This window comes from Podarcis raffonei, chromosome 12, assembly GCF_027172205.1.
Source record: "Podarcis raffonei isolate rPodRaf1 chromosome 12, rPodRaf1.pri, whole genome shotgun sequence".
NCBI lineage: Eukaryota > Metazoa > Chordata > Lepidosauria > Squamata > Lacertidae > Podarcis > Podarcis raffonei.
Genome location: NC_070613.1, coordinates 32597261 through 32620268, shown reverse-complemented (window position 1 = coordinate 32620268; position 23008 = coordinate 32597261). Strand labels below are relative to the sequence as shown.

Sequence of the window (23008 nt, the reverse complement as noted above, 5' to 3'; positions counted from 1 at the left end):
TTTGGTTTTTTTAAGAGACAACTGTCAGAGAAGAGTCACATTTATCGAAACTTAATTGTCAGTCTCTCTGGCCTTTTTTCTGGATTGCTGCCAAGGCGTTTTTCTTCGCAGGTGGGCATCTTCTCCCAGTCAACAGTGGCGAACTCCATGACAGATCGCCTCATGGCCCTCACAAGTACAGCATGTTCTGGGTTTTCATACGGAATCCTTCCAAAGAACCAAACAAAAAGCAGGGAGGGGGGAGTAAATGACCAGTTTTTTTTTCTTTTGCAACAAGAAAACTAAAACTAAAGTTTAAATGTGAATGGATTTTACACTAATATGGCACCCAACATTTCTTATGGTTTATTTTGTACCACTTAGTCAAGAAGTAAAGCAAAGTCAGGGGAAACAGAATGGGGGTGGTTTCACTACCAATATTTATCTGCAGTCCACCCCCACTTCCCAGCTGAGCAACAAGACTCTGCTGCCATGCCCCACACTTTCCACACAACTCAGCTGTTTTCCTACTGCTCATCTGTATGGGTGGAGGAATGGCTTACAGGTGGGGCTGAGGTACATGTTAAAATCCATTCCTCATGGGCATGTACTCTCAAAATAAATGGATGTGGGGTTTTATGGGGGTGGGGGAGATAACCACCCACATCTACCTCTTCACACACACAGAAACGTTTATGGATGGAAGGAATCTTGTGTGGAGCCCCATGGTGAATGAGGAGCAAACATGTATCTACAGCCCCCCAACCTCTGCTTAGCCAATGACAAGTGGGGAGGGGAGGGAGATGAGACTACAGCAGTGCCCCCTTTCCCCTGCTGTTCAGCAAGAGGGGATGCTGCAATTTGCATAAAATTAGAAAGCGGGCTGCAAGGAACCATTTGTCCGCTTCTGATCTAGAGAGAGAAATAAACAGCATTTTCTTGGAGAGTGCTGCATATTGACCAGAGATTGTAAAAAATAAAATAAAAAATATGCATTTGAGAGGTGTTTATTCTACAAGGCCTGTTGGGAAAGGGGTGTTTTTAGTACTGACCACAATTCCCTTTTTCATTATCAGATTATGTTCACCTTCTCTATGCACAGTAGCCGGTTACTACACACACCGGGGCAATGTGAATGGAGTGGCTGGCTAACCTGTATCTGCTAGCCAGGGATAACACTTCATGCATCTGATGAAGTGGGCATGATGTATTAGGGCAAAACAACTCTTTTGTTTTTAAGTTGCCGTTAGACTGGGAGCTTCGTATCTAAATATTAATGGATTAGAAATAAAAGAAAGGCAGATCTTGCTTACTTAACCAGGTGATTTCCAAACTCGCAACCTAAAACAAAGATTGGAAAAAGTTATTCAAGTCTGCATAGCCCTTGACATGCAGAATACTGAACAGCGTCAGTCAATTCTAAATTCCATTAGATTCAAATGGCAAGTTTTGTAAGTTCGCAATTTGGCCTAAATGGTTCACTGAGTGAGATAGTTCTTTCTAGTTACTCACTTAGCCTTATATACAGTTAACTTGTGATTGATTTCTCCCTGTGGACAAAATCATATTTGCTTCCCATTTGTCACCTGCTTCAACTACACATAACTAAGAAAAAGGCAGCAGCAGGTAGAGGTTTCTAAAGATTTTTGTGCACAGATTAGGAATCTTCAATGGCTGTCACTGGAATACAACTGAAAACACTTGCCATAAAACTGGAAATCTATGACTTGTGGGCCAAGTTTTGCCTGCCTGCTTGACACCTGACAACACATGTCCATCAAGCTGGGGCTTGGGGAGTTCAGTTCTGCTTGGTTTGGGATGTGCAGGAGAGGTTGCTCACCCACCTAATCCCTGCAGGAAGCAGGATTGAACCTGCCCTCCAGCTGTTATATGTAGAGCTCAATTCTGCTTGCTCATTTGTTCCTAATGTGCCAAACATTGACTGCCAAAGGGGTGGGGGGAGTATCTGACCCACCAGGTGAAAAGGCTGCCCTATAAATGAGAAGGAAAGCAGCTATATGTATGCAGCACATGCCAAGCCCTTTTTATTTTCAAGCTTTAAAATCTTAAAGACTGATATTAGATATCCGGAAAAGGAAAGAATAGCTGAATTATACAGTAAATACCCTGAGTAATTTAATGATGATTTTTTTCTTCTAAAAGATAACAGCTTTTACTGAGAAGCCTAGAATGACAATGAGCGTAAATCACAGCAAGCCCTCAAAGAATCCCAAGTAGACTGCTAAAAAGCAAGGCAATTATACAACTATGAAAGTCATTTAATGTAAGGAGGCAATGGTTGTTCATCTGCATTATTATTATAATTATTATTTTCTGAATCACTGTTAAATACCTGGAGGCAATCTTATCACTTTGGTTGGTGTTAGGCAAAATGATTGCTTGGGCAAAAACGGTTCATCGATTTTCTTCCCAAATCCTATAGAATGAAGCACGAGGGACCGTTCATGGTCATATATATGAACAGCTGATACTCTTTCTTTTGAAGTTACTTCTGTAACATAGGAATAGACAGCATTATCTGGAGCTCAACCAGCTGCTGACATACTATATTTCTTTATTCTTTAGGTGGGTGCCAGCCTAGCACTAAGGGATGTTGCGACTTGTGTGATTTTCAGATAGTAGTAGCTTAATGTTTCTAGAGAGGCAGGCTTCTGGTCACAGTCAAGAGAGCTCTTTTAGGTGCACCCATGGGTTACCTCTGCTCCCTGTGGAGCTTTTTGACACACACACCCCCGAGCTACAGTCTCCCCTGATATATTCCAAACTCCTTTTGAAACTTCCTTCTGTCGCTTACAATTGATTTGGTTATGGGAATTGAGAGGACTTCCTACTGCTAGTATGTGAAAGGCATTAAATACAGTGGTACCTCGCAAGACGAATGCCTCGGAAGACGAAAAACTCGCAAGACGAAAGAGTTTTTCGTTTTTTGAGCTGCTTTGCAAGACGATTTTCCCTATGGGCTTGCTTTGCAAGACGAAAACGTCTTGCGAGTTTGTTTCCTTTTTTCTTAAAGCCGCTTGAAGAGGTGCAGTTGCGACGGACCGTGCTTCGCAAGACGAAAAACCGCGCAAGACGAAAAGACTCGCAGAACGAATTAATTTCGTCTTGCGAGGCACCACTGTAATAAACTCTATAGTCCACCTTGAGTAGGCCAGTTTTAGTAAGCATCACACAGGGCTTGTTCCACGAAATTAATTAACTAACTTTGCAAATTAATTTTGCAATGCCAGCTACTTGTGTTTTCAGCACTGCTTTGTGAATGGCCGCTATGCTTACTTTACAAACATTTAAATACTTCTGTAATGGTTGGTCTGTACTTTTTGCATTTCGCTGCCTTCTGACCTCACTGTTTACGTTCACACACAACTGCATCCATCAGCAGAGGATAATAAATCCTTCATGCAACAGATGCATTGGACAAAAATGTATGCAATAATAATAATAATTGTACCCTACTCATCTGACTGGGTTGCCCCGCCACCCTGGGTGGCTTCCAAATATATAAAAACAAAATAAAACATTAAACATTAAAAATCTTCCCAATACAGGGCTATCTTCAGATGTCTTCTAAAGTTTGTATAGTTACACATCTCCTTGACATCTGATGGGAGAGCAAATAATAATCATGATAAATCTATGTGTCTTTAAGGAGCAATAAAATGTTGTTGCTTGTGTGGTAATAGACGAATAAAGACAATTCCCCTGGAAACTGAAATAAATAAGCGGTTACAATTTCACTTAACCAGGCTATAGATGCACGTTCATTTCCATGACGGTTTCTTAAAAGTAGGGCCAGATAATTCTGTTAAAGATGAACGATGTCCTGCAATGTATCCACCCAATACTAACAAGCATTGTATGTAATCTTACAAAATTGATGGCTGCTGAGTAAGGGCAGCCACAAATATATTGCTTCTTGTTCAGATATAAAAGCATTAAGTGATTATCCTTCATGTCTATTAAGAAAAGAAAGCGGGGGAGAAACAGTTTCTACCTTTTCTGTCAAACAATGTTACTGAAGGAATGTGGTATATTACGTACAGATGGTATCTGCGATCATGAGACATGGGGTTATTAAACAGGTCTGCAGGAGTTGAAACAAAGAGAACAATGGTCAAAATGACTGAGCAAAGACTTGGCAACCTCCTCCATATTTCAGTAGATATTATACAGACATAATCAACCAGTTTGTATTCACAAAGCACCTCCTTCCTGAACGTTGTGAGGTACATGAAAAAAGATCTGTAACAAATGCCTTTTTTGCCACTTGTTATGAGTCTTTGAAGTTCTTGCTTGTTCTTTATGATTAACCAGATAGATTCTGATACTCTGATCAAATTTCCCATCATGTATTGCACCAATGCATCTCGCCCTCCCAGGGCTAACACAGACAGATAAGCCCCACCAAAGCCCAAATATATCGAGCAGACAGATATGATAACTGTAAAAGAATTTCCACTTCTCCATTCCTGGCTGAGAGGTGTTGTGACTGGTCTGGCTACTCACAAGATTCCTCATCAGACTTTGGTGAACACAAAAGCATTCAGAAAATCAAACTGCTCTAATTTTAATCTTCCTTTTTGTGCGTGACAGCTGAGCTTTGACTAAGGCACTGCTCCATTTTGTCTGTCTAGATCAGCACAACACATTTAATTTAGTTCCTGTTTATATATATAAAAAACCCAACGTGATTTGCTGGCACATCATAGTTGACGGTTGTTCTTTGGTGGGGAAATAGGAACCTTTCTTTTTACAGTGAGTGTACAATGGGAACCAGCATTAGTTGGTTCCAGAATTCTTTGTCTTCAACATGTAAAAAAAAGGATTCTAGATGATCCAGTCCAAATCCTCTGTATTTACACAGTTGCACAAAGAGCAGATTACACAAATAACCAGTATCCTGGCCAAAGGGGCAATTCACATCTTTTTATGCAGATTGCTGGTTATCATTCCATTAGAAAAAGTGACTAGCAGGAATTAGGTGTCTGGGATTTTATCAAAATCATTGGTCTTGTGGCTGAAATGCTTCAGAACTTAATGCAGGTAAGTCATCTGCATGGGACGCGGGTGGCGCTGTGGGTTTAACCGATCAGAAGGTCAGTGGTTCGAATCCCCACAACAGGGTGAGCTCCCATTGCTTGGTCCCTGCTCCTGCCAACCTAGCAGTTCGAAAGCACATCAAAGTGCAAGTAGATAAATAGGTACCACTCCAGCGGGAAGGTAAATGGTGTTTCCATGTGCTGCTCTGGTTTGCCAGAAGCGGCTTAGTCATGCTGGCCACATGACCCGGAAGCTGTATGCTGGCTCCCTTGACCAATAAAGCGAGATGAGCGCCGCAACCCCAGAGTAATTCAGAACTGGACCTAATGGTCAGGGGTCCCTTTACCTTTAAGTCATCTGCAGTGTCCTCCATACCCTAAACTCATTACATAACTATCTTATGTGATTCTCTATTGCTGCATTGCACAGTATAAAAGAAATGCTGATAAGTGTGTAATACCAGCAGAATACTGCAGGCCGTGACATTTCCCTGGTAGAGTATAGATTTACTTCAAAGCACATGAAATGGCCACCGTCTCTCTCTAAGCACACAATGGTCTTTGCTTTCAGCCTATTCAGGTTAAAGAGCCTTCCATCTGTTCAATATATGATTTCTACTCCGGTGGGGAGTTTCCCTTTGACAAAGTATAGGATCATTGCGATGAAACTAATAAATAGAGTTGGGGAGATAACACAACCCTGTTTAACACCTGATCCCACACTGAATGGTGCACTTTGAGAGCCATTGTTGTTGAAGCTGTCGAAAAGTGAAAATCATGTCCACTGTCCCCCTAGAAGGTCGAAAACCATTTTCGGATTCAGAAAGGGCAGCCTCTGATATTGTTAGGAGACAGTTTGCTAAGATGCTTGCAAGAATTTTGCCGTCTGCAGCTAATAAAGAGATGCCTGGATAGTTTCTTCAATCCGTTCTATCACCTTTTTAAAAGATATATACAGGTGTATATTTATATATACACCTGTACTCATCAATAATCTCACAGCTCTATTTTGGGCCAGCTGGACTTTCCAGGCTATTTTCAAAGGCAGCATCTCATATAACACAGTACAGTTATCTAAGCAGGAGATTATCGGATCTTAGATAACTGCTGCAAGCTTATCTCTACCCAGATAGGGTCGTAACTGGTATATCCAATGAAACAGAAATAACACACTCTCTGCCTCTGAGGCTAACCTGTGTTGGATCATGAAGCATCCTCAAACTACAAACTTTCTCTCCTAGAAGAAGTGCAACCCCATTCAAAACACGTTGAAGATTATTTAATTACACAGACAAATCACCCACAAATTAAATGCTAGCAAAGTCCTTCTCCTGGCCACATGGGGAGGGCAAGTGGGAAGGGTGAAAGCACAAGATTTTGCTGAAGCTTGTTTCTACTCACACACATAGCGCTAAACCATGTTTTAATATTAATTGTGAACCTGCTCATTATGCTACTCCATTTTTCTCATGGCAGAGGGGGAAAGCTTTAAAACACTGACAGAGAAGCAACTCAGTAGTAAGGCATTTTAGTGCTTTGTGCTTTGAGAAGACACTTTCAATATATCAGTGGTTTCTTTTAATAATGACAATATCTGGATAAAAAACATAATCTATCTTTTTTTCTGCCCATAGCCTGAAAAATCTCGTTCATCTATTTTTGTGATTTTTTTCCTCGCTCAAAAATAAATGATGGTAATGGATTGCATGCAAAGAACCACTAGATGGCAGTAGTAGAAAGAACACTACTTTTATGGCTATGAAGTAGAGATTTAATCATCTCTGTAGAAATAATCTCATCACTTTGAATAGTGTACAGAGCCTAAAACCTCCGTATGCAAGAATATCAGAAGGCCTTTATACAAATCTATGGAGTAACTGCAGTCGAAATGCTGTCTAAAGTGTTGGTCGCTGCACCTCGAAAAAGGAGGTTATAGAGCTGGAAAAGGGGGGCAGTCAAAATGATCAATGGGGCAAGTCCTCTTTGAGGAAAGTTTACAACATTGGAGGCTTTTTCATTCAGGAAAAAAGCAAGTAAGAAAGGGACATGGTAGAGGTGTGCATAATTTGGAGAAATTATACAACCTTCCCCCCTCTCATAATACCAGACAAGAGGAAATACTTCACTCAGCATATTGTTGAACCATTGATTTTTTTACCAGCGTGTTGGCTGCCATCTTGGTTGCCTTTAAAACATAGGTAGGCAAACTAAAGCCCGGGGGCCGGATCCTGCCCAATCGCCTCCCAAATCCAGCCCGCGGACGGTCCGGGAATCAGCGTGTTTTTACATGAGTAGAATGTGTCCTTTTATTTAAAATGCATCTCTGGGTTATTTGTGGGGCATAGGAATTCGTTCATTTCTTTTCTTCCAAAATATAGTCCGGCCCCCCACAAGGTCTGAGGGACAGTGGACCAGCCCCCTGCTGAAAAAGTTTGCTGACCCCTGCTTTTAAAAGTATCACAGGCCTCTGGATGCCATTTGCCAAGGACAATGAGAAGGGGGCGCTGTTGTGCTCCTCTCCTGCTAGTGAGCCTCTCAAAGGCATCAAGTTGGCCACTGTGAGAATAGAAAGCTGGAATAGAAAGGTCTTTGGCATAGGAGCCAACACTGAGGGGCCAAGGTCCCTTTGACACACACCCCCAATAAAATATTTGAGGCCCCCCTCCCCCCCAAAGTTGCCATTGTTGCCATTAAGAACACAAGGAGAAATGTGACTGGGCCATCAAAGAACAATTGACCACGCAGATACTGTCCTTTCCCCCCAGATGTGTGTTAGTTAGCAGAAGACAAAAGCAGAGATGAGAGCGGGAAGTTGCCAGGGTAACCGTGGGGCGCGATGTCATCACAGGAAGAGAGGGTGTCCTTTTGCAACATGTTTTTGGAGCAGGGTTTTCTGGGAAGAAGGAGAAGGAAATGGACAGAACACCATGTGGGACTGAAGGGCAGCACCCCCCCTCTTGGGATATAATTGCTGTGAGCTCTCCCTCCATAAAACTCAGGCGTAAACATGTGTCAATAAACTGTATTTCTAAGATATTACAGCATCATTTCCCCCAAGGAAACACAAACCCTGGTTAAGCACCAAGACCCCTGGAATCCCTTGCTACCACGCGACAGAGATTAGGGTGGCCTGTAACAATATTAAATACCTCTATTAATTACTTTACCGAGGCATTAAATTAGTTCCTGCTTCTTAAAAGCCCTGGTATGATCTATGAGCACATTCCTTTAGGGAGGGGGAAAAAACCTGAGAAAGATTGCTTACACTTTCACTTTCAACAGGTTAACAGTTTATAATCCCACTTCCCTGAAGGCGATTTGAATGCAGCAACGCTTAGTGGCGCCAGCACCGTCTTGTTTATCTTAATATGAAATTTCAGAGTCTCAAGCATTTTCATCTACCCCTTGCTCTGTCAGTAACGTAAAATAAAACAAATGCAGACACTAGTTAAAACTGATACTGGTATGTTTAATTAGAGAATCTTATTTGCTCAGCAAAAAGCATTTCCAAAAAAGGCTAATATATCTTATTCAATCCTTCTCCTCAAAACTATCTGTTTTCTACTAAATGTATGAGGGGGTCCTGTCAATGTTGTGCTGCATGGGGAGGAAAGAGAGAGAGAGAGAGAAAGGTAAATGATTACTTAAGGTCTGCAGATGCTGCATTCCTTGAAGCTCTTTCACAGTTTTCTCCAGGGTTTTCAGGTGATTGTTGTGAAGCATCAGGATTTGCAACACATGAATATGTTTCAGAGCACCTAAAATGGCAACAACAATTAACAATAAAATAATGCCTTACTTGTGCTCATATTTTGTTTCTTCAGTTTGTTACATCTCCTTATCTTGCCCAGTGACTTACAACCAAAAACCAAATGAACAACAAACAAAAAAACCCATATGGATACATTTGAACCAAAATACATTAAACATTAAAAAACATCCAACCCACTTCTAAAAGGTCTCAGGTAGTTAAAAGGCTGAAAGCCTGGTTAGAGAGGAAAGTGTTTGAAGGGAGCCTAAAGATATCTAAGACAAGCCTCCCTCTGTAGAGCACTCCACCAACAGGGAGCCACCACAGAAAAGACCCGTTCTCATGTTGCCTGTCTGGACCTGTCATGGAGGAGGCACATGAAGATGGGGTGAATTCATACAGAGTAAATTCATATGGGGAGAGGCAATCCTTGAGGCATTGCGGTCCTGAGCTGTTTAAGACTTTATAGGTCAAAACCAATAATTTGAATTCGGCCTGGAAGCTAACTGGCAGCCAGTGCAGTCAAGCCAGGATGGGCGTTATGTTTCCAAACCATCTTGTCCCAGTAAGAAACCTGGTCACTGAATTCTGCACTAGCTGAAGTTTCTGAACCATCTTCAGAGACAGTCCCCCATATAACACCTTGAGGTAATCTAACCTAGAGGTTATTAGAGCATAAACAACAGAAGTTCAGCTATCACTGTCCAGATAAAGGCGGAACCGGGCCACCAATTGAATCTGATGGAAGGCACTCCACACCAGAAAAATGCCCAGGCTCTGTACACGCTCCTTCAGTGGGAGTGTAACCCCATCAACCTCCCAGCCATCAGAGCTAGGGAGCCACCAACTAATAGGACCTCAGTTTATCTGAACTGAGCTTCAGTTTATTGACTATCATCTAATTCTTTACTGAGGCAAGACAACCATTTAGCACATCCACTGCCTCACCTGCAGGTGTAAAGGAGAAGCAGAGCTGTGTGTCATCAGCATATTGTCGACAACATACTCCAAAACTCTGGATGACCACACTCTGTGATTAAGCAGCATGAGGGATAAAATCGAGCCCTGAGAAAACCCACACTGAAGGCTCCATGGGGCCAAAGAACATTCCCCCATTCTATTTTCATGAAGCACCACTCGTCTTATTTCCAGGACTTCTTGCAGTTTATTTCAACCAAATTTAACACATATATGCTCACAGGAATCACTCCCGGTTCACAAGAGATTATGTTAATGCCATACCTGATATATCTCGGATTTCATTATTGTTGAGGTACAGTTCTGTCAAGCAGCAGTTATGCTTCAACATAGTTAGATTCTGAATCTGAATTATGAGAATTAGAACAATAGCTTCATGTGATTTTATTGGTGAAGAACTATACCATATAGCATATATTATATGCTATCTTTGTGGGTTTAAATACGCCTGTGAAATTTCCCATATAACGGATTAAAAATATAACAGGCCTCAAAATGCACAGTAGAAATGTTCTTTCCCTCTATATTAAGCATCTCCCTATAACGTGTTTTTGCATGTCATATGATTGCCATACTGTTGAAATTAGTGAACGTAACTAAGTTAGGTCCACTAATTTCAGTAGGTCTGCTCTTAGTAAACCTTCACTGAATGCCACCCAGTGTGCTGAAACCTCAGCCATTTTACCCTCTTCATCCTTTGTCCTGAAGTGACACAAACCACATATAGCTGGAAAAGGAGAGCTTCAGCAAAGGATATATAGTCTGCTAATACTTAATCTGCTACATATTATAAGTATTAATATTAGTATTAATTAAATTTATATTCTGACCTTCATCAAAAGACTACAGGGTAGTTTACATCACAGAATACAAATGTCAATACATAACCTAATATTTATACAATGTATAATTTATACAATGTAAAAATCAAAACAGTTATGTAAACACAGTAATAGTAGAATACAGATTCTCAGAAAATACAGATTGTTAGAGCGTTAAACAAGGATCAGGTAGAATGCACATTTTATTTACTAAATTTATATCGTGCCATTCCTCCCAAAGAAGTCTGGGGCACCTTTAACAATGGCTCAGTTCTCACAAACGGTGGAAGTGATAAGCTGGTCCCAGCACATTGGCTGAAGGGACAAGATGCAGCAAGCTTGCTGAACTTAGCCATGCTCAGTGGCCTGTAAACCACCTTGAACTGCATTGTGGAAGTGGATAGATGTAATAAAATGTTTGTGTGTGTGAGTGAGAGCCCTCATAGACTTTCTGTATTCAATAAATGTGGTGTTCTTACCTTTCTCCCATCCAACAGTCTCATTCTTTTGCTTTAAAAATATATATAATATCCCTCTCTTACACTCTTTCTCCACCTCACAAGTCTTTCTGCATCCTATATTTCATGTTTAGGTTATCTTTCCCCTCCCCTTCCGCACTCCCTGATACTTTATGTCTATTCCTCCACCAGCAACAGCTCACAAGACTTCCACTCTCTCAGCCTTTCAACTTTCCACAGGTATGGGAAACAAGCAACAGGTATTTGGAATCAACCCAGGGGGTGCACAAGCAAGCAAGCATAGAGGTGGCCCTACATTGTAAAGGTCTGAGCTGTACAAAGAAGCTGTCTGCTTGCTAGCATACTGAAAGATGCAAAACATTGTAATAACGGCAGCCTTTCAACATGGTTGACATTATATGGCATGCGATTACTCTTAGCCCAAGGCGATAAACCTGTATGTTCTCCCAAATTATATGGAATTTTACAGTATCTTTTCCTAGCCTTAGAAATGTATGTATGTATTTACAGTCATACATGAGCAGCCAGTGACAGAAGCTGTGGCTATTGTGTGACTTTCAAAAAGCCTTCCATCTGCCTATTTATTCTTCTTGGTTAATTGTTATAACATGTAATTCATTATTCGATAAATGTTTCTGCATTTAAGCTTGAATATATTCTGCCCTGAGAGTCCAGGGAGTGCACCTGCCTCATTATAGAGGCTGCCTAAATGCACTCAATGTTCAGTCTCAAACGGGGGCACCAAAAAGCTCTGAACTGCAAAGGATGGTGTTTGTGGCTCACCAGGGGTTGGGAGCAAATGGCTCTGGGAAAGTACCCAAGGGCAAATTCTCCCTGCCTCAGCAATACAGAAGCAGAGGAAGCTGCTGAAAGTATCTGACAAATGTCAGATCATTTGTCCCGAGAGGTCAGGATTGTTTGCACTGACCAGCAATTTCACATGGGAGTTTTTCCATCCCTTACAGCCCTTTCTCCCAACCATATGGTGATACTTGTACAGTGGTACCTTGGTTCTCAAATGCCTTGGTATTCAAACAACTTGGAATTCAAACACTGCAAACCCGGAAGTAAGTGTTCCGGTTTGCAAACTTTTTACGGAAGCCGAATGTGCTCCGTTTTGAGCATTATGCTTCCAATTTGAGTGCCACGCTTCCGTTTTTAGTGTTATGCTGAGGTCTGTCTGTTTTTGCTATCTCTTTTGCATTTTTGTTTTTGAGGCTCTTTTTGTTTTGTTTTTATGACTGTGTGGAACCCAGTTCAGCTACTGACTGATTGATTGTGTGACTGCAGTACATTGTTTATTGCTTTCATTTTTATGGATCAATAGTCTCATTAGATAGTAAAATTCACGTTAAATTGCTGTTTTAGGGGTTGTTTTTAAAAGCCTGGAACGGATTCACCCACTTTGCATTACTTTCTATGGGAAAGCATGCCTTGGTTTTGGAACGCTTTGGTTTTGGAATGGACTTCTGGAACAGATTAAGTTTGAGGACCAAGGTACCACTGTACTAGTACTAAACACACAACCAAAATTTGATTCCATTGTGGCAGTTAGGCATATGTTTAAATCTCTTTTCTTGAAATGAATAGGGTTGCATTTTAGCTTTGGACCCAGTCTATAAATTCAACAAATTCTAAGCTTTTTTTTTTAATGCTACAAAATCCCCCATTACTTTTTATTGCCAAAAATAAAGTTAAAAGTGTAAAAAATAATGTAAACTTTATATTTATTACCTTATTATTATTTAGCCACAAATGGCTTAATATCCGGAACTGTGATAAATCAGGGATTTCTTTTAATCCTCTAAAACAAAAGTTATATAACTTCAGTTGTTAATACCCACTTTGATATACTATCATGCATCAGAAATAAGCACTGAAGCAGTTATGTAATTTCATCAGTAACAGCTGCTTTTTGATTCAATGTGCTCATGTACTGTTGGCAGTAAGCAATCCTCTTTTGTCAGAAAAGCATATACAGTACTGCTTATGAAGTAATACAGTGGTACCTCTAGTTACGAACTTAATTTGTTCTGGAGGTCTGTTCGTAAGCTGAAACTGTTCTTAACTAGAGGCGTGCTTTCACCGCCAGCACACGACTTCCGTCCTCATTCTGGAGCAAAGTTCTCAACTCGAGGTAACTCTTCCAGGTTAGCGGAGTTTGTAACCTGAAGCGTCTGAAACCTGAGGCATTTGTAACTTGAGGTACCACTGTATATGGAAATTCATTCACACCCAGTGGTTGCTGAGCATCTAAAGTAGTAAATAAATGACTTTTGTTAAGTACCAACAGTTCTCAGTCTCCACAATTTTACCTCATATTTGGTGAGGAACGCAAGTATCAGTGGTTGACTTCAGATGATCATGTATCAGCTTGGTTAGCAGCTTTGGAACAAGCCAGGATATAATATCATGGTTTAATATTCTGGCTTCTTCTGAAGCTGATAATCTGGGTTGTTTTTCAATTCAATTCAAAATCCTTTATTAGGCATATCACACCTCACATTAACAAACAAACATCATATACAGACTGTATAAAATACAGGCTCAGCGAACACAATTTATCCCAGTCCTATTCTTAACTCCAAAAAATAAATCAATGTACATAAATAATATAATACAACACAGCAACATCACCTACCATTAGAACCACTAAGTCTCTTTATCATGGCCCATTCTTTCTTCATGGACAGCACTTAAAAATTCAGCCGCTATTAAAGTAATTTTATCATCGCTGTCCGCCAGCAGGTCCTGAACAGTTGGTTGTGTAAAAAACTGTCCATTAAATTTTAGGGCCTCAAATAATTGTCTTCTGGCATAGCTGCCAAAATCACAGGAAAAGAATATATGTTCTAGAGTATCGGGTTCCTGTTTTCTGCATTTGCAGAGACGCTCTGATTCTGGGATAGCTAAGTATCTTCCTCTCACTACCGCCGAGGGAAACATGTTAAATCTGGCCAACATAAACAGCCTACACGATTCATGTTCCTTCAGATTTGTCATGTATCCCTTTTGGAAATCTCTACACAAAGGGAGATTTAGGTGGATAGGAGAGCAGGTGCTGCGCTTTGCAACCTCAAGCATGGCGAGAACACTTTTTTCTGTGAGGGTCTTCCTGATAATTTCCCATATATCTTTGGGATCAGAGATTTCAAAATCAGTTAAAGTGAGCCCTAGCGAATCCAGTTTTCTCCTACAAATCACTGATAGATTGTAGATTGCCCTATCACTTAAAAGATCATAAAGTATAGTATTAGGGGATAGGGCTCTATAATGGAGGAAGATCCAATATTTCAAGGTCCTCAGCCATGCCCTTACTGATAAAGGCAGTATTCCCAGCTCACAACATATTGTTTCATATTTTACAGAGTTTGCAAGTCCTAATAATGACCTCAAAAGGGATGCGTGAAATTTATCCAACCTCTTGAGGTCACCTGAAATCCACACTGGTGTGCCGTATAGAAGTTGGGCACAAAGTTTCATGTCAATCACTTGCAATACAGCTGGAATAAATCTGTTTCCTACTGGAGAAAAAAAATAGGATTTAATATGGTGGGCTGTCACTTTGGCCTTAGCTATTGCAGCACATATATGTGTATTCCAATTCGTATTATTTTTGAATGTGATTCCCAGATAATTGAAGTGCTTAACTTCCTGTATTAGATGTCCATTAATTATACACCCTTTTGGGTTCCCTCTCTTTCTGAATTGCATAATCTTTGTCTTATCATAATTAATTTTGAGATTATTGAGAGAGCAGTATTTTGAGAAACTCTTAAATAATTTTTTTAAACCCAAAACAGAGAGTGAAATAATTACAGCATCATCTGCATAAAGTAATAAAAAGAGTGGGCTATTGTTTAAATAAGGAGTATGAGTGGTTGCATTTTGAAGAAATAATGGTAGGTCAGATAGAAATAAATTAAATAGGGTAGGGGCCAAGATACAGCCTTGCCTAACTCCTCGATTATTCAGAATAGGACCTGCCAGTCTACCATCTTTTGATACTTTAACATATATTTGGTTATTAGAATGTAAACTTTGAATCAGTGTAAGTAGATATGGGTCGATACCAAGGTGTTCTAGTTTAGTCCATAGTTTATTGCGGTCGACCGAATCAAAGGCACTTTTTAAATCCACAAATGCCACAAAGAGTTTTCGTTTATTTCTCATGACATATTTATCCACAAGATGACTTAACACTAGACACTGGTCAAGAGTTGACGAGCCTGCCTTAAAACCAGCCTGCTCTTTAACAGGTAGACCTTTTGTCAGCATCCATTCTTCCAATTTAATAAGCAGAGATTTGGCATAGATTTTACTTATGCATGGTAACAAATTTATAGGCCTGTAGTTCTCTTGGCAATTCCTATCACCTTTTTTAAAGATTGGTACCACTATTGAGTTGTTCCACGACTTAGGTACAAGAGCTGAGTAATAGATAGAATTAAAAAGCGGTACAAGTTTATTGGCCCACCATTCTACATCTAATCTCAACAGGTCTATTGGAATGCCATCCATACCAGGTGATTTCCCTTGCTTAAACGAAGAGATTATCCTTTTCATCTCCTCAACAGTAATTTGAAATTGTGTGGTTTTTGCCAGAGAAAATTTCAAATTTTCCTTTTTACAAACTTGGTGATCATAAAAAACGGCAGTAAAATGTGAAATCCAAGCCTCATCGCTTATATTAGGGAAATCAATGATATCTTTTATTGAGAGAAGTGACCAAAAAGTTTTGGTATCTTTAATTTCTAATGCAGTAACAATTTTAGACCATTTGGCTAGTGCGAACTCAGATTTTTTTTCCAGGAGCATGTTCTTAAAAGCTTTTTTCATTTCAAAATAAGTCTTCCAGAGACCTTGAGAGTTGGTAATATAGGCTTCTTTTAGACAAGTTCTAAGTTCTTTCTTATAGTTAATGCAATCTTTATCAAACCAGTTATACTTATTTGAAGGTTTGTTGCTGAACTGAGGGTCTAAAAAAGAAGAAAATAAATCCTGGATAGTCTTATAATAACAATCATTATCCTCCAGGGGCATCAAATTTTGGTTAGCCACAGGTTCAAGAATAACTGGGTTATTTTCAAATACTGCTAATAGATCCTCCCTATTTTTATCACTTATATAAACTCTTTTGGCATAGATAGTCTTATCAATACTAATAAGAGGACTAATATCATTATTTCTAGGATTCATGTACATCTCTAAAACTATTGGGAAGTGGTCACTTTCTGAGCGAGGTACAACTGTAAAAGAGGCAACTTCATTTAACATTTCAACGGAAACTAGAGAATAGTCGATTACGCTCCTACCCCTTTTGGAGCTGAAGGTAAAATTTCCTGGAATATCCGGCCACATTGAGCCATTCAAAAATGAGAGGTTAAATTCTAAAACCAATTGTAAGAGTTTTCCTCCCGCTTTATTAATAATGATGTCCTTTGAATTCCTCCCTATTCTCAATGGAAGAGGGGCGTCTTCAGCTAGATTTGAGACATAGTGTTTATAGAGAGCTGTATTATCTGATCCAATTCGAGCATTGGTGTCTCCCATTACAATCAAGGGGATATTTGGGGATTTACTACGTATTAAATACAACTCTTCAGAGACTATATTCCAACCATAATCTGGTTTAATTTCTAACTCTAAGGGAGGAAAATATATATTTAAAAGAAGAATTTCCCTGTAAACAATGGAAAATGATAATAGTTGTGCATACTGTCCAATATTTCTGATATAATTAATTTTAAAGTTAGAGGACTGTTTGATACCACAGATCAAACCAGCTTTAGGGCGACCTTTTGTTGACATTTTAGTAGCAGGTAAATTATAAGTAATAAAATTAGGAATATTTAAAGGTTTAAGAGACCAGGTTTCCTGCAGAAGTATTATATCATAAGACTCAAGAAAGTTTATAAAATCAGAATCAGCTAATTTACATGAGAGTCCAGCTACATTCCAGGACATAATAGAAAGAGTTTGGAGAGATCTTTGATTTAAGGGTGCTAGTGAGGTATGCGTGGTGCATTCCGGATGTCACACCAAGTTCCTCTGATTCTTACTATTAGCCCTTTCATCGGGTTCAGATAGTTCAGATGCTAATTCGATGATGTTTAAAGATGTATTCAGTATGCTCACATTTGAGGAGGGTGGAATGCTAAGATTGCAACCTGGCGCACCCATGCTGGGGACTTTATTTGGGGAGCCCAATTCAGTCTCATTTAATTCTCTCATTTTATCCCATGCTAATGTAGTGACCAGGTTTGCCTCTGAGATGGGTTGCATGCGAGCTGGGTTATAGGAGGGGCGTTTCGATTCCAAGATCTGAGAGGATGGATTCATCTCCGCAACAACCAATTGGCGTGGGGTGACGGAGGGTTTCCCGACCCATAAATCCAGCTCGTGACGATAGAAGCATGAAGCCTGATCTGGGACATAATCAGATATGTTTTGGTTGTGTGGTCCCAGTTGGTCCTTCGTCAGCTTTGTCAGACAAGAACAAAGGTTATTCAGTCTATCGAGTATTTTGTTCTGAGTTTCTTGGGGGAGAGCGCAGTAGGAGTTAATTAAGTTATTTTCAAAACTATCAAACCCGTTACCTTGGCTCGCCTCATATAAAGTCCCAGGAGAGTCTGGTCTTAGAAGATCATTAGTAAGTAACTCTGGATGGTGATTAGGCGAGTCCTCATTGGCTTTTATATCAATTAAAGTGTGGTATTCAGCCTTTTGATGAGGTGCTGCAGTCGAGGATTCAGGACTGGGGAATAGTGGGATGGGGAGGCCTCATTTTTAAAGTATCTTGATATTTTTACACCACTTGTCTTTAGGTGTTCTCTGTGTTTATATATCAGTTTTGCCAATCTCCGATCATGGAATGTAACCACCGCCCTTGCAAGCAAGCCATCAAAATATAGATATTCCACTTTGTCCAACTCCGAGGGATTACTCAAAGTACCTGGCATGTATGCCTTAAGGAAGTTCAGTAAATGGACTTTGCGATCCTCTTGTGATATAAATCCTGGAGGCTTAGGATAGCTTGAAAAAACAAGCTTGTTTTGAAGCAACACCAGCTTCCAGTTCTTCTTTGTTGGAATGCTCTCCTTATTGGATTTGGAGTTGTCTATGGTTAAAACGTAGGACCATGGGTCTTGGGGCAATAAATCTGGGTTGTTTTGCTTGTTTTGGATGAAACAAAAACCGTAGTTAATTAGAGACTTAATGGTCTGAGTGATCACACTGCAAAGCAACTGAGTGCATGGGGGAAATGTCCATTCATATATTAACATTAGCACTCTTCAGGTGTGAGACGAGCAGCAAGGGTCCTTCTCTTATATGTTGGCATCACAATTACCATCACAGTAAGTTAGAGGGGCCTCTTTTGAAGCGGGGAGCTTCCTGTACTCATAAAAGCCCAGCTTCCTCCACCCATGACTGCTGTTGGTGAAAACAAAAGAAGGTGAGATCTTCCATGTACCTCAGATCTTCCATGACACATTTGGCCCTAAGTGGTTATCTAAAAAGTAAAAAATATCCATATATTGCAGCTATTTCTCAATGTTCTTTCCATTTGTCATGATCAATGTATATTAAAGACGGGGGGGGAGCTATGAACCATTTGGGGAGAGGAAATACCTGGAGATGTATGGCTTCCCACCTAACAGGAACTAGATGATGTGGTGAATGAACACTTGTCTTCTATTTGGTCTGCTGCCAGGCTTGAAGAGCCTGTCTAACAATGGCAGAGGAAGCCTAGTGCAATTGGTTTGATCTCTCTAGGGAAAAAGAAAACCCGGAACAGATACTCTGCATACAGTGGTACCTCAGGTTAAGTACTTAATTCGTTCCGGAGGTCCATACTTAACCTGAAACTGTTCTTAACCTGAAGCACCACTTTAGCTAATGGGGCCTCCTGCTGCTGCCATGCCGCCGGAGCACGATTTCTGTTCTCATCCTGAAGCAAAGTTCTTAACCTGAAGCACTATTTCTGGGTTAGCAGAGTCTGTAACCTGAAGCATATGTAACCTGAAGCGTATGCAACCCGAGGTACCATTGTACTGCATTCAGTTATGGCACAGATTCTTGGCAATTTAGCCATGGCTTAAAGGACTCTTGACAAAACGACATACCTGGGCAAAATTCTCAATCCCATGATGTTTTTATTTATAGAATGCTGGAGCTCTGCACAATGCACACACAACAATCACTTTTCCTTATTGACTTCTATCCACATGCAAGTTATCTCCTATTTCTCTCTCCAAAAGTTTAAACTTATTTTTAATTGGCTTCATCCCCCCCCCCCGCCCCATATCTCCAGGCCTACCCTTTTGATGAACAGACTGCAGCCCTCAAACCACTTACTCTAGAGACATTCTACTGAAATAAATAGAACATATCTGGAGAAACTCATCTGAGGATTGCACCCAAAGGCATTACATTTCTTCCAAGGAGAGTTTAATTCCAATAATTTTTTTAACCTGCCTCTTTATGCAGGTCTTTCTAGTCTTTGCATGCCCTTTGGGCCTCCAGCATTCTTTTCCAATTTACAACTAAACTAATCAATTTCCTCAAGATGACAGCTTTCTCAGAAGCAGAATTTCCTGTGCTTCATTAACAGTACTGGAGGATTTTAATGCACAGACTTAAATATTTATTAGCTTTTTATAGCAGCCCCGCTCCAATCAACACAACACAAGTCAGCCAGTTTAGAAGTAATGTTGCAAACTATGGTTTGGGAGGTGTGGAAACAACCATGCTCTGGTTATTTGGTCCTTTCTTCCCCTTCTTTGGGCAGATACAATGAACTGCTTCCTGCTTAGCATATGCCTAAACTGCAAAGCAGAAGCAAATCATGGTGAGCAATTATGATTTGGAGGGAAACTACAAATCAGTTTGCTGGTTTGGATGTGCAAACTCTGGCCTACATTCAACATTCTCTGACTGCTAGAGCAACCCCTACTGTGTTATGGTAAGGAAGATAATAATGATTGTGCATTATGCTGGTTCCTGCGCCTTCTCTTGTGCAAACCATTCTGCTAGCACAATTTGTACATCACTAAGGGAATTCTGATATTTAGCCTTTTCTAAGATGAGCCCTATGGGACGCGGGTGGCGTTGTGGTCTAAACCACTGAACTTCTTGGGCTTGCCAATCGGAAGGTCGGTGGTGAGGTCCAGTTGCTTGGTCCCAGCTCCTGCCCACCTAGCAGTTTGAAAGCATGTCAACATGCAAGTAGATAAATAGGTACCACTCCGGCAGGAAGGTAAACGGCATTTCCGTGTGCTGCTCTGGCTTCGCCAGAAGCGGCTTAGTCATGCTGGCCACATGACCTGGAAAAACTGTCTACGGACAAACGTCTGCTCCTTTGGCCAGTAAAACGAGATGAGTGCCGCAACCCCAGAGTCGTTCGTACTGGACTTTACCTTTACCTTCTTTAAGATGGTCAGGGGTCCTTTACCTTTCTTAAGATGAGCGCTGGCCTCACAAAATAAAGATTTAAGAATGAAATGGCAACTTACTGGTCCTGGAAACAAACTATTTTATTTTCACAGAACCAAAAAGAAGTTCTGTTTTCTATTGCTTAAAGATTAATCAGGCTAAAAATTGATTCTTTTCAGCTGAGCCTAACAGAACAGTGCCTTAAATCAGCAAAAAAAGAAGAAGAATATACGGTACTTACTTTTCACCAAGATACAAATCGGTAACTTCATTATTTTTCTTATAGCCACATATTTTCAACTGTTTTCCTAAAGCCTGGAAACAAATGGTGTGTCAGAAACAATGCACATAATTAAACAAAATATATTCTTACATATAAAAAGAGAAATTGAATTCACAGGATCTCTTTCTCGCCTATTCTTGAATAGAAGAAAGAAAAAATACCTACAGCTATTACATTCCAGTTTTTATCCTCCTTACTTCATTTCGCTTCAGTACATGCCTTACCACATATTTGTGGGGAAGACAGCACTGAATGCCTTGGGGCAACACTGGCTCCTGGAAGATAGAGGAAGAAACATAGATATGAGGATTGCGATATAGCTCTCAGCTATTAATTCTTTGTTTTTCGTGATTAGTCAGTCTAGAGTCATGGGAATTTGGAAGGGAAAAAAAGATTCACTCCTACAAATCATATATTCAAAGCATAGCTATAAGAGTATGGGGGTGGGGAGCCTTGTTCTACGGGAGTTAATAAACTCATGGCTGAACATGAGTTTAGGGCCAGTTCATATGATATCATTCTTAATTGGCTGGACGTTTTCTGCCAAAGTTTCTTATCAGACCAGACTGATGCAAGCATGATACTGTTTAAACCAGCTTTAGGATTCCTTGATGTGCTGAACTACAGCTGGCAGGCAATTCAGACTACCAATCTTGCATCGACAGATCAAAACAAAACAAAACCAAGCAACAGAGACGTTTAAGACACAGATGTAATCTGCAGTGCTGGCCCACCCATGAGGCAAGGTGCGGTGGCTGCCTTGGGCGGCAGGATCCACAGGTACAGCAGATCTGGCCTCTAAGGAAGGCATTGCCTGCTGCTGCCACAGGGGCAGCGATGGCTGTGGCATGTTCCTCAGAGGCCTCAATTGCAGCCTTTTCAGAAGCCCCCAGCCCCATGCTGCCTCTACAACACAGGAGGCACTGCTGGTCTCTTCCTCACCCCTGCCATGTCATGAAATTCAAGAAGAAGAAGAAGGAGGAGGAGGAGGAGGAGGAGGAGGAGGAGGATAGATTTGCTATCCCGCTTTGTCACTACCCTAAGGATTCTCTTTTTTTAATTTTAAAAGATTTATTGAAATAATTCAACATTAATACATTTATACATACATATTATGGATATACAAACAAACATACCATTTCATACAATCCTTAAAAATATTCATACATACCCACACACAATCCCTCACATACTTCCTTTTCCCACCACTGTCCCTCACCCCTCATGCCACCCTGTGTTAGACTTCCAATCTACTCAATTGCCAATTTCTTTCTATTTCTATTACTTTCTTTCACACACTATTAAATCAACTTTCTACTTCTTTTTCTGTTACACATTGTGATCCATATTCTTTGGTATTTCAGTATTTATAATGGAACTTGTTTATTCTAATAGGAGTTCTACTACCCGAAGGAGTCTCAAAGCGGCCAACATTCTCCTTTCACTTCTTCCACCACAACACTCTGTGAGGTGAGTGAGGCTGAGAAACTTCAGAGAAGCGTGACTAGCAGTTGCATGTGGAGGAGCGGAGACGCGAACCTGGTTCACCAGATTACGAGTCTACCGTTCTTAACCACTCCATCACACTGGCTCAAGATGCAGGAAGAAGCTGCTTTACTCTCAGTTGGACCATCCATCCGCCTACCTCAGCAGCCTCTGCACTGCTGCACCGTGGCTCCCCAGGCTTTCTCAAAGACCTCTCTCTCAGGCTTGACGCAGGGTCCATAATCTCCCCCTTCGCTAACCAACCAACCTTCCCCTGGATGCTTCATTCACAAAGGAGGAGAAGCAGAATCCAGCTTGACTGCGTCTAACTGACATTCTAACTCAACCTTCCTTAAAGACATGGCGACAGCCTTCCACACTGGCCTCATTCAAACTGTCACACCTGAAACTCGCTTCCACCTCTTTTCCTTTCACTTTCCTCTGGCATGTTTGCATCAGGCCAGCAGGCGGATGTGCTCTCCACCTTGCGACCACACCTGTCAGCTGGCCTTATAGTTGCTCACTCGGGGACAGCCTCTCCACCTGGCTACCCCAGACTGGTGAAGATGAGGAGCAGCCTGGCATTTATGGTGAACTCACAAAGCCTTGCCCATGGACATCGCGGTCTGTAGTGGATGAAGGAAAGGAGATACATGCAGAATTAGAAAAAGGGTGCATTTGTAACTGGGGTTATCTTTTCAAGTGGTCTATTGGTGGCATCCCTTTCCACACACCAT

General features: G+C 40.7%; 1 protein-coding gene across 2 annotated transcripts; it reads right to left on the bottom strand.

Moving 5' to 3' along the window:
• Positions 1 to 27: 27 nt before the first annotated feature.
• On the bottom strand, positions 28 to 22600 carry LRRC72 (leucine rich repeat containing 72). Of its 2 annotated transcripts, none has more exons than XM_053359712.1 (9): positions 22405 to 22600; positions 20745 to 20818; positions 12803 to 12872; positions 10033 to 10114; positions 8684 to 8797; positions 3995 to 4084; positions 2333 to 2491; positions 1293 to 1320; positions 28 to 207 (listed from the first exon to the last, which is right to left on the bottom strand). In XM_053359712.1, exons 1-9 carry the CDS (start codon positions 22510 to 22512, stop codon positions 42 to 44), a joined length of 891 nt encoding a protein of 296 aa, XP_053215687.1. In that variant the 5' UTR covers positions 22513 to 22600; the 3' UTR covers positions 28 to 41. The 2 variants fall into 2 exon arrangements, with proteins under 2 accessions (XP_053215687.1, XP_053215688.1); XM_053359713.1 differs by having other exon boundaries at positions 22432 to 22597.
• Between the last annotated feature and the right edge of the window lie 408 nt (positions 22601 to 23008).

Coding starts and splice junctions, on each gene's coding strand:
- LRRC72 (XM_053359712.1), bottom strand. CDS start 22,512: ATGGACCCTGCGTCAAGCCTGAGAGAGAGGTCTTTGAGAAAGCCTGGG. Junction 8,798..10,032: donor TGAAATCCGAGATATATCAG/GTATGGCATTAA, acceptor TTGCCATTTTAG/GTGCTCTGAAACATATTCAT. Junction 4,085..8,683: donor GCAGCATCTGCAGACCTTAA/GTAATCATTTAC, acceptor CAACTCCTGCAG/ACCTGTTTAATAACCCCATG.